This window comes from Callorhinchus milii, unplaced genomic scaffold, assembly GCF_018977255.1.
Source record: "Callorhinchus milii isolate IMCB2004 unplaced genomic scaffold, IMCB_Cmil_1.0 Scaffold4, whole genome shotgun sequence".
NCBI classification, from domain to species: domain Eukaryota; kingdom Metazoa; phylum Chordata; class Chondrichthyes; order Chimaeriformes; family Callorhinchidae; genus Callorhinchus; species Callorhinchus milii.
In genome coordinates, this window is record NW_024704745.1 from 69,691,566 (window position 1) to 69,703,756 (window position 12,191).

General features: G+C 40.1%; 1 protein-coding gene and 1 non-coding gene across 2 annotated transcripts in view; both read right to left on the reverse strand.

The window, feature by feature from the left end:
- The window catches only part of flt1 (fms related receptor tyrosine kinase 1), a 122,026-nt gene that overhangs the window by 60,038 nt on the left and 49,797 nt on the right, over positions 1 to 12,191 (reverse strand). Inside the window, exon 10 of the mRNA XM_007900604.2 lies at positions 11,941 to 12,097. Within this exon, the coding sequence (XP_007898795.2) occupies positions 11,941 to 12,097 (157 nt within the window). The remainder of the gene's footprint in view (positions 1 to 11,940; positions 12,098 to 12,191) is intronic.
- On the reverse strand, positions 3,876 to 3,947 carry trnaa-ugc. Its single transcript has one exon. It is a non-coding gene; the product is annotated as a tRNA-Ala (tRNA).

Sequence of the window (12,191 nt, forward strand, 5' to 3'; positions counted from 1 at the left end):
AGATTATCATTATTATATTATACTTACTACATAAGTCTATATTTCAGCATTATTGCTATGTGAAAGCTGTCATTGAATTTAGCACTGCAGGTTGTGTTTTTACCTCCTGTATCTGAACCAAAATCTTCATTCTTGTGTCTTTTTATTGGCTTTAATATTTGCCTGAAAGAAGGATTTCAGCCAATGAACAGTTAGATTTAAAAACTTTCTCTGCCTTGTAAAATTGTTCATTAAGCGAAGGCTAAAATTGACAGAGCAGAGTAAAACGACATGAGAGGCGCTGTATAAATGTAATTTTGTAAAAATAAATTTTAAATAAATCAGGATGGAGAGAAAAAGGAATTAAGAGAGAAGAAAAGAGTTAAGTTGATAAAAAATTGTATTTTAAAAGTTTTTAACATTTATTTTAGTAATTTAGAGCAATAAGATAACTTGCAAACTTGAGTAGCTTTATGACTGTAATGTTTGTCAGCATTGCCATGAGTGATAACCCACTCCACGGAGGTATTTTAAGAGTTAATTAAGCAGGTTTGAAGCTATATCTGGGAATCTCGAACACAAAATCCAACTCTATATATAATCTGGTCTGAAAAATACTCATATGGGAACTTGAGCAAATGCATTGTGAAAATGAACCGCACATCATAAAAAAATGAAATGGCCCATTATATTGGCTATTCATTCTTTATAATACCATTTAATGTGCAGTATTTCTGTATGTTAATGTTACACTTCCTTCTGGAGGAAACATCTGAAAGATTTATAATGCATTATATTTATCGACAAAATTTGGTATCGCACAAAGGATAATTGTAATATTTGACATAGATTGTAACAACATGTTAAAGATAGCCAAACTCTTTCTGTTAAATATATAACACAATCTAATTTTGTCCCACTACCAGTTTCTCATGGTACAGTTGAAGGGCATGGCTGTCATAGTAATTTAAGCCTTGAAAAAATATTTGTCACCATTGTAGTTGCGATGGAATGTTTAGGATTGATTGAGTCTCGAGCACTAATCAGGCACTTAAGGGAAGTGTATCGCACCACATTTGTAGAGCAAGAGACAATTGTGGTGCTGGGAATGGTCTTGTGTGGGGGAGGAAGCTAAACAACAAGAGGAAAGCAGCGTATACTGTGATTTTGTGCAGGAAATCAGCAGCACCTTCTGCTAAAGCAAGATAAGAAAACTCCCATGGCCCATGCAGGAGAAGGCCACTGCTATCAACTCACCAATGTGTTTAACAGCCACTTCTCAGTGGTGAAGCCTACACAAAGGCTGTTAAGTTAGATTGACTCAAAATCCACAAACGGATTATGAATCCTTGATGCAACCAAAGAGGAGGCAAATTGAGAGTCAATTCCTCAGCCACGTGGATTCACCAGAAATTGGTGTCAACATGAATTTAGATCATATCTATATAATAATAATATGATCCTTGCATTTGATATAGCGCCTTATCAGGTCGTTGAGACATCTTAAAGCATATTTAAAGTATATTTTTGGGCAAAACGCGGCAGCCAATTATGCACAGCAGTGTCCCACAAACAGTCGTGGATTGAGTGACCAAATAATTATTTTATTTATTTATTTTGAAGGGAAAATTTAATTTAATTTTTTTATTTTTTAGTATTCTTTTTAAAACACATATAAGCACTTGTTGCTAATTGTTATGAAGCCAATATGCTCCTTAATAGGTTAGAGAATGCTATCGCCTTTCACTGATATTTTTTCCACATCAAACAAATCTCTTGCCATATAAATATTTCACCCACAAATTATACAGTCAATTCATTTTACAGGATATTCTGTGAAGCACTTTGAGACATCTCGAAGACAAGGCGCTATATCAAATGCAAGGAATATTACTTTTATTATTAAGTAGTGAAATAGAAGCACAGTGAAGAACTTTTGGATTGAATTGATACAAATTCCCTTTGTATCCTGTTCACAATATATCCGGAATCGGATTGATCATTATTAGCATTCACCAATTAACTTTGGTGTAGATAAAATGGTGCAAATAAAATTAGTCTGACAGCTAAATAGTCAAGGTGAAGGGGTTCGATCCCCAGCCTTTGTTAGAATTTTCTAATCTTACTGAATGACTTCCTCCAGTAAACTGAATTTGATGTGGAGCTTTGACTTTCGAGAAAAAACTAGCAATTTGCCCCACAATAACTATGCATGCAGTCCCAGTTATGAAAGGATATTGGCATTTGGGCACCAGCTCTCTAATTCAAGGAAGAACTCATAGAGGGGCTACAGATGCAGCAGGAAGCATAGGAATACAATAGAAGAAATAAGACTGAAAAGCAGCTGGTGCCAGCGCACACTCACACACACATGCACTCACACATATACACTGTGCACCCATCCATCATCACATATTCCTGCTCTATGGGCAGTTCACTGTGGAATTTACAGAGTGCTTTTGTTTTGGATTGTTTGGCTTGATCAACCCAGAGCTAAAGTGAATGGACTTCAATCCACCCTGCAATCTGGCAGTTGTAATGTTGACATCGAACAGGATCCTACTGACGTGCAGCATGTGTATGCTGCATTTTTATTTACATCAGCAGTTCATTTGGATTAAAACCAAGTTGGCTTTGTCCACATAAATAAGGCTGTTTAGTTTAGCCCTGAATATTCTCGGGGTAATCCAGCCATCTTGAACAGATCTGAATTCCCCCTGACATTATTATATGCAATGATAGTGTGTGCGAGAGACAATACATCACAGTTCCATTTAATTTATAATTACAGGGAATAAAATATGAACTAGGAGAGATGAAAAATAAGCAGAAATTAAGTGAGGTGAACTGTAAATCATAGAATCATAGAAATTCTAGCATTGTTAAATACTGTTCAATCCATTGAGCCTAAACTAGTGTTAGCTTCTCAACTCCTGCTCAATAGCCACTTGAGGCAAATCATTCCATATTCCATATAGGAGTCCTGTAGCTCAGTGGTTAGAGCACTCACTTTGCAAGTGAGAGACCTGAGTTCAATTCCAGGCACAGGGCGAAACCTTGGGCAAGTTTCCTTACTCCACACAGAGCCTAATAATAATCCCTCCAAAACAAAACAATAATAAATTGGTCATTTTCAATCTACGACTGTTTGTGGGACATTGCTGTGCGCAATTGGCTGCCGCGTTCGCCCACAAATATACAGTCAATTCACTTTACAGTCTATTCTGTGAAGCGCTTTGGGACGTCCTCCCGACGTGAAAAGCGCTATATCAAATGCAAGGATTATTATTATTATTCTGCATGAATATGCTTCTTCCCTAACTATTCCAGGGCAATTATAGAAACATAGACAGGAGCAGGCCATTCAGCCCCTCGAGCCTGTTCCACCATTCTATAAGATCATGGCTGATCTGTACCTCAAGTCCAATTACCCACCCTTGCCCCGTATCCCTTTATACCTTGGACCTAACAAATATCTATCCACCTCAGTCTTGAATGGATCCAGCATCCACAGCCTTTTCGGGGAGAGAGTTTCAGATTTCCACTTCCCATTTAAGTGAAAAACTGCCTCCTAATTTCACTCCTATATGGCCTAGCTCTAATTTTAAGATTATGCCCCCTCTGTTCTGGATTCCCCCACCAGAGGAAATAGTTTATCTGTGTCTACCCTATTGAATCCTTTTATAATAATAATAATCCTTGCAATTGATATAGCGCATTTCATGTCTTCTAGACATCTCAAAGCGCTTCACAGAATGTACTGTAAAGTGAATTGACTGCACTTTGGTCACTGCACTACACAAATTGGTCACTTCAGTCGTGGATTGAAGTGACCAATTTTTTTTTTTTTTGAGGGATTATTATTAGGTGTGGAGTAAGGAAACTTGCCCAAGGTTTCGCCCTGCCGGGAATCGAACCCAGGTCTCTCGCTTGCAAAGCGAGTGCTCTCACCACTGAGCTACAGAACTTATTATTTTTAAAAAAACTTTATGACTTTTTATCAATTGATAGCAGGAATAATGTGGAGTCCTGTATTCTGTGAAGCGCTTTGAGACGTCGATAAGACGTGAAAAGCGCTATATCAAATGCAAGGATTATTATTATAATAATCTTGGATCCTTTTAAAACCTTTTTAATATTTTGAAGACCTCTATTAGATTCTCTCTTAACCTTCTCTCAGAATTGTCAGGAAAATTAAAGGCTTGGTTAGAAGAAATATTTTCATGCAGAAGTTTATGCGACCCAATTTTTGTTTCTTGTCCTCGTAAACGAGAGGAGCTGGGTTTGATTCCCAGGTGGGGCAAAACATTAGGCAAATTTCCTTACTCCACACAACTCTGTTTACCTAGCAGTAAGTAGGAACCCAGTTGTTAGTCGATTGGAAGATAACTTTTCCGGGGATAATAATCCCTTGAAAAAAACAATAATTTGGTCCCTCTATCATCGACTGTTTGTGGGATATTGTTGTGCACAATTGCCTGCCGCGTTTCACCCATAAAATATCGAATGGTGGGGTGGATAGAGTAGGGGACGTGTAGCAGTCGCTGAGGAAAAAGAGCAGTTGGATCTGTAGAGTTGGAGAGTTAGGGTGGGATGAGACTGTGCAGGGATTCAAAGATTAGAACCAGGATCTTGAACTCGATCCGCTGGGGATGGGGAGCCAATGGAGCCTGAATGGCAATAAGAAAGGGTATACTTTCTTTCTTTGTTCTTTTTGGTTACCAAGGGCAAGTGTGAGGCCAGGACTGGACTCATAAGTATGGACTCATATAAGAAACAGCTTGATGTTGTATTGGTACGGTGTATGTACTGGAAGGAAGAGATCAAATGGCCGAAGGGCCTCCTTCACCTGAACTGATCTTGTAATCTTGTAACCTGATATCTGTAAGTGAGAGACTATGACCCTGAACCAATTGACATCAAGATGAATACAATCGCAGTATTGAACCAGCCTTGCTGTTGATTCAGCAGATCTATAAATTCAGAATGAATTTTCACTTGTAGTGTAGGGTACCCAAAAGCTCATCTGATCCCTCACTTTTATAATAATAATGTTTATTATTATCACTTTTATTTCTCTCCTCCTCACGCAGAAGCACGGCTGGAAATGCTCTGTTTTGTTTTTGACTTAATGGATTTTTGCCTTTCCACTGGGCACAGCACAGTTTCAGCAGATGTCAATAAGGCTGGTCTGACACAGCTTGTGCTGTCTGAAAAGATGTAAATTGAAAGGTAAAGCTTTCCCTGATCATTTCAGGAAAAAATGAGATATTGTACTGATATTGAATTTCAGTTCCTGCACTCTCAACTATCGGGATTGACTTGAGTTTAACTGTAGACAATGGTGTTACTTTCTGTTTCCACACTATAGTTATGGAAAACACAGCCCTGAGCACATAGTATTATGATAGTGAAGTGATACCATGATACAGTGGTTTGTCTTGTTTAGATAATTGTATTTAATGCCCTGGCACTCTTTGCTGGTCTCCCTAGCTCCACGTTCATAAGCTGCAACTCATCCAAAACTCTGCCACCTGAATCCTCAGCTGCACCAAACTCTGCATGCCCATCACCCAAATCCACACTAGGTTCCTCTGGTTTCCTGGCTTTCAGCTAATCAATTTGAAGGTCCTTACCCTTACTTATAAATCTATCCACACCCTGGCACTAGCTTACATTTCCAATCTTCACCTACTGTACTCTTCTGCTTGCTCCCTCTGCTCAGCTAACACATCCCACCATGTCCATGCCACCATCAGTGTCCAGTTCATATACCCCTAACCTCTGGAACTCTGACGCTCTATCCCTCAATCTCACCCCTCCTCTTTCTGTCTTTAAGACTGTGTACCTTGTAGGCGGACACCTGTATGTTCATTTGTGCACAGCAATGTGCCACAAACCACCACAAATAAATGACCAATTTTCATTAGGGATTTTGCCTCGGACACAGGAAGAAATTCCCTTCTCTTTGAATAGAGCCATAGGCTGGAGTTCCATAGCACAATGGTTAGTGCGCTGCTCTTTCTAAGTTCAGGTATGAATAGCCACTGGAATGTAGTGAAGAGGCCGGCATCCATGGATCGGAGTCAATGTCTTCAGAAGGTGAGGTGAGAAAATCAGAAACTAGAAAGCATCAACAGAAGCAAGACTGCTTTTAAGAGAGTTTCATGTGATTTGCTTCACACAAATTTAAGTGAACTATCTCCCGGCCTAAAGCTTGCCTGTTTCACAAAAACACAAGCGGCTTTTTGTATCAAATTAAGACCTGCCCCATCACCTCCTTTCAATCGGTAGGGAAATTATTGGCAGTACAAGAGACTGGCCAGTTGTGATTCAATGCATGCATTGGAGCGTGCTTGAGTGGAACTGTGCCATTCTCCCCTTTTAATAATAATAATAATAATTCTTGCATTTGATATAGCGCTTTTCATGTCTTCTAGACGTCTCAAAGCACTTCACAGAATGTACTGTAAAGTGAATTGACTGCATATTTGTGGGCGAAATGCGGCAGACAATTGTGCACAGCAATTTCCCACAAACAGTCGTGCATTGAAATGACTAATTTATTATTGTTTTTTTTTCTTGAGGGATTATTATCAGGCGTGTGGAGTAAGGAAACTTGCCCAAGGTTTCACACTGCTGGGAATCGAACCCAGGTCTCACGATTACAGGACTCCACATGGTTTTTCACATGGTTTGAGCAGCAGACTGACTGCATGCTCTCTGCTCACATGCGTAGGCAATGTAACAATGGTTAAGACACATGTTGAGGGAATAAGGATCAAACAGAGTTCTTTCAGAGTAACTAGAAAAATCTCTATAAGGAGTCCTGTAGCTTATTGGTTTGGGCGATCGCCTCATAAACGAGAGGACCCGGGTTCAATTCCTGTCCAGGGCAAAACCTGAGGCAAGTTTCCTTAATCCACCCGCCTCTGTTTGCCTAGCAGTAAATAGGAACCTGGCTGTTCGTCAATCAGCAGATCACTTTCCAGGGTTTATAATCCCCGACTGTTTGTAGAACACTGGCTGTGGCTTTTCAACCACAAAGTATACAGTCAATTCACTGTACAATATATTCTGTGAAGCACTTTGAGATGTCTCAATGATGTAATATGGCGCTATATCAGATGCAAGGATTATTATTATAGGATGTTTAATGTCCACTTGAATAGGTAGACAGGACCTTGGTTACCATCAAAGTAACCTTCGGATGATGGTAAGCTCTTCAAATGAATGAAGGTCTTCCTCAGCATTGTACTGGTGTCTCAGCCTAGAATGTGAGTTCAAAGTCTTCATAAGGGATTTGAACCCACAACCTTCTGTTTCATTGAGAGTGCTACCAACAGAGCCGGATTGACTTTGGATTTCGGGGGGGTCTGTATTGAGCTATTTCTAGTAGATAGAGTTAGTGAAGTGACTTCTTTGAGCATGTAGGTATTGCAAGGATTGATAGGCCAAATAATTTTTCATGCTTTCCTTATCTTATGATAACCCACACATTATTATTACTGGCTGCAGTCCAAACTCCTCTCAACAACTGTAGTGTATTGGTTAGAGCACTTGCCTCACAAACGAGAAGACCTGTGTTTGATTCCTGGCCGGGGTGAAAGTGAAACCTTAGGCAAGTTTCCTTACTCCACATGCCACTCTTTACCTCGCAGTAAATAAGAACCTGATTGTTAGTCGAATGGTGGATTGCTTTCCGGGGTAGTAATCCTCAAAAAAAAATGCTAGTCACTCCATATCAAATGCAAGAAATCACATGTTGGCCTAAAAACTGTGGGTTGTGTAATTATGCAATGGTGGGGCCCAGTTGGCAGAGTGAGACCGAGGAAGGAACCTGGGAGTGGTGGTAGATTCATCAATGTCATAACTTTGAACAAAACCATGAGAAACAAAGAAAACAGAACGGCAGAGTTCAGGTCTCCTGAGGTTACGCTGAGGAGCTACAATGCACTGGTCAAACCACAAGTGAATTACTACATTCATTTCTGGTCACTGTGCCACACACAAAAAAATTGGTTTTGGAGAAGATCCAAATAAGAGCAACGGCACTGATCCCAGATGTAAAGGGATCGAGCCGGGGGGGGAGGAAATGAAATAAAATTAATCACTAAAGTCTATAATAATAATAATCCTTGTATTTGATCGCACCTAATCACGTCACAGAGACGTCTCAAATTGCTTCACAGAATATACTGCAAAGTGAATTGATGGTATATTTTGTGGGTGAAATGCGGTAGCCAATTGCGCACAGCAGTGTCCCACAAACAACCGTGGATGAGTGACCAAATGATTAATTTCTTTTGGAGGGATTATTACCCCGGAAAAGCAAGCCACCAATCAACTAACAACTGGGTTCCTTCTTAGGAAAAGAAGGTAAACTAGGTAAACAGAGGTGTGTGGAGTAAGAAAACATGCGTAAAGTTTTGCCCTGTCCTAGAAGGAAGGCAGTTGAGGGGGCAATCCTAGAACTATATAAAATATCAAATGTCACAGTTAGGGTAAACTGAACTATCACATGTGATGAAACCAGAAATACAAGACAAGGGCATAACCATTTAAAATAGTGAAGAACCGCTCTAAAATAGATGATTAGGGTTAATGACAAGTGTTTGGAGAAATCACGGGTGAGCACAGATCAATGGAATTTTTTAAAAATATAATACAAAATTATATTTGTATCGCGCCTTTCACGTTGGGTGACATCCCAAGGCCTTGGGCAGTCAGGGATTTGAACACAAGCGGTGGGGGCAGGTGGCAGTGGTAGGAGGGTGGCCAAAGGCACAGTCAAACAAGAGGTCTTCAGATGTGCCTTGAACGAGGCAAAGGAGGGAACGAGACAAAGAGAATGTGGGTTGGAGTTCCAAAAGATGTGGGTGGAGAGACTGAAGGCCCGGCTGCCAATGGAGCGGGCTGAGCAGGGGGCGTGGAGCAGGCCGGAGCATGCTAAGTGGAGGGAGTGGGCCGGTTGATAAGGGGTTAGCAGGTCACAGAGATAGGAAGGGACAAAGCCGTGGAGAGCTTTGAAGGCGCAAATGGGGATTTTAAACTCTATCCTCTAAGGGATGGGGTGCCAGTGGAGTTGGGCGAGGGTGGGGGTGATGGGGTCACAGAGCCTGGTGCAGGAGAGGACACGAGCTGCAGAGTTCTGGATGATTTGCAGCTTGTGGAAGGAAGAGTTGGGAAGCCGACAACCAAGGAGTTGGCGTAGTCGAGCCTCAATGTGATGAACACGTGAATGAGGGAAACTATGTGCGTAGGACAGAGCACCTGAAGAATGTTCTACTTTTTTCATGTAAAATGACAACAACAAACACTTTGATGTCCAATAGAGCATGGTCAAAGTGCAGAGTGAGAGTTTACATTATTCAACATGCCTTAAATCCAATCACAAAAGAGCTCTCCATAATGCACCACTATGACCTATTTCCAGGTCAGTTCTGAGGCTTGAGCATCTAATCCCTCCATTCACTTAGAAATGGGTTAACACCACCAAATTCATTTCACTAGGATTTTCACGTCCATCAAAAAGAAGACTTTGATTCTATCAGGTTGAGATGGATTCAGTCACAGGTCCAAGAGGTGAAAGTGCCAACCCGCTATGTCATTTTGAGAAGTCACACATAAGTGTATGTCAATCAGCTTCGATCAACAGTAATCAAAGCAGCTTACTAAACAGTGATCCATGACTTCCACCACATTCACAGAGCCATTATACCATGCAAAAACCAGTGAAAGATGTACTGTTGTCTGTAACCTTCTGCTTTGGACACAGTCCTACAGGTTCAACAACAACAACAACAATTTATATAGTGCCTTTCATCTTGGGAGGACACCCCAAGGTGCTGGATAGTTGAGGGCTTTCACCTAATCTGGAGGTTCGATTTGAGAGGGGTAGGGTGGAAGGGAGGGGGAGGAAGAAGATGATCCTGAAGATGAAAGAAGGTCTTGAGACGGACGTTGAAGGAAGCGAAGGAAGGGGCAAGGCAAAGGGACTCTGGGATGGCATTCCAGAAAGTGGGGGCATAAAAGTTGAAGGCCCAGTGGTCAATGATGGGGTGGGCAGACCGGGGGACATGAAGCAGACCAGTGTCTGCTCAGTAAAGGGAACAGGGTTTTAGAGGTTATAGCAGTAAGAATGCGGCAAGATCATGGAGGGATTTAAAACTGAGGACAATGATCTTGAGCCCAATCCTCTGAGGGATAGGGAAATAGTGGAACTGGGTGAGGATAGGGTTGATAGGCCCGCGGAGCCTGATGTAATATAGGACACGAGCTGCAGAGCAGTTTGTGAAGGGTTGGGAAATCCAGCAAGCAGAAAGTTGGCATAGTCAAGCCTAAACATGATATAAACGCATGGATACGATCTCCTCTCTCAGAGACGGATTCAGAGAAAATGTTTTACAGAAATAGCAACAACGAAATTAATGTAACACATCTGCATCAAATGGATTACAAGACTTTTTATTTAAATTAAGTAATAAACAGTAGTTGCTTATAAAGTGGCAAAAACAGCAGAAACATTTCAACTCTTATTTTCTTTGTTCATTAAATCTGTTAAGTCTTTAAACTCAGTTGGGAGATTTGACATATTTGAAAGGGAATTTTATTTTTGACAGGCTTGTATAATGCATTTTGAATTGACTCCAAACTTTCTATAGAGTAATTTCTTTGGCGGTCTGAACTCCTTTGTTGTTTTGCACACAGGCATCTCTTCTATCATTCAACATCTGCAGTAGATTTCTAATGCAAACTATTATGAAGCAGAAATAGAGAAATGTATGGAAAAGCAAAGCATGCCCTTACTTCAATAAGAAACTGTGGACAGGTTCTGTGGCTATCCATTAGTCAAACATATACCATCATAATCCTCAGTGGGACACTTGCTGCAATTTTGTTTTCTTTTCGGAAAATGTCATTAATAATTAATGTGAAAGAATGTCTCCCTTCTTTGGAATATTGCATTTTTCCTTTTCATGCTCGTTGGCAAATCAAGGAATGCAGTAGTGATAATGCAGCTTAAATTCAGAATCCAGAGGTATCTTTATAGCCCGTATTCAAAGACTTCAAAAACACAGCAACAAACGTACATGCTAGAAACTATACATCAGACATATTTAGTCATCAACGATTAAGTAATGTCATAGAAAAACAAAACCGATGCAAAGGAAACAAAAAAAGGACAAACAATTAACTATGATTAGCCCGATTATAAATAGATTCACATTAATCTTTGACCATTTTAAATACATGCCTCCTGAAAATATAATAAGTGCAAACAAAAGGTGCTTACCATAGGCAGCTTGCTAACAGCTTCTAACTGTGAAGCAATGTCCATTAGAAATCCCAGTCAAACACAGTTGTGTGCAATTCTTATCATTAATCTTTCTTGCAGACTTTTACCAGCCAATGGACCAAACAAGAGAATCAAATGTGAAAAAGAGGGGATGGGGGGGGGGGGGGGGGGAAGAACCAGCTTCTAAAATGATTTAAATATATTTTGTATAAAAAGATTGTATAACGAGTTTCCAGTGGAACTCTGCGTGCATGACACCATGTGCCTGTTTGTGTGAGAGACAAGTGGCATCTAATAGCAGAGAAAATATATGAATTTCATTTTGCGATAATTTAAGAAAAAGGCTGTAGGTAAACAAAAAAAAGACCCTTTTTTGACACTGACTGCCCTGAGGTTTTATTTATATTCAACATCATAACCCTTCATTTTTTAAAAATCTGCTATTTGTTTTATGGTAATATATGCAATTATAAAAAATATTCATTTGGCACAATTTTTAGCTACCCACATTCATAAGGCATAATGTAATGAAATATATATTAAACACATTGACTTTTTTATTAAATAACTGTAAATACACCCATAACCTGTACTTAGCCCACACTGTTAATAGTTTGCTACAATGAAAATAAATGTGAAATTAAACAAACAAATCTACTTACTGTGCTTTTGAATTATTTGGGGCACAAGGTTGCCATACCCATAGAATTCTAGGAAGGGGGATGCCATAGGCAGTGCATGACAGAGTCTGTTTGCTGCCCAGTGGGTAGAGATCAAGATCCTGAAGGAACAGTGCCTTTTCACATATATGTGGTTTGACTGCAAAAACAAATTCATTACATAACTAGAAGCCCCCCAAAAAAGGAACGACTCAAACTGGCGCACTGTGATAAATTACACACTGCTGCAATGT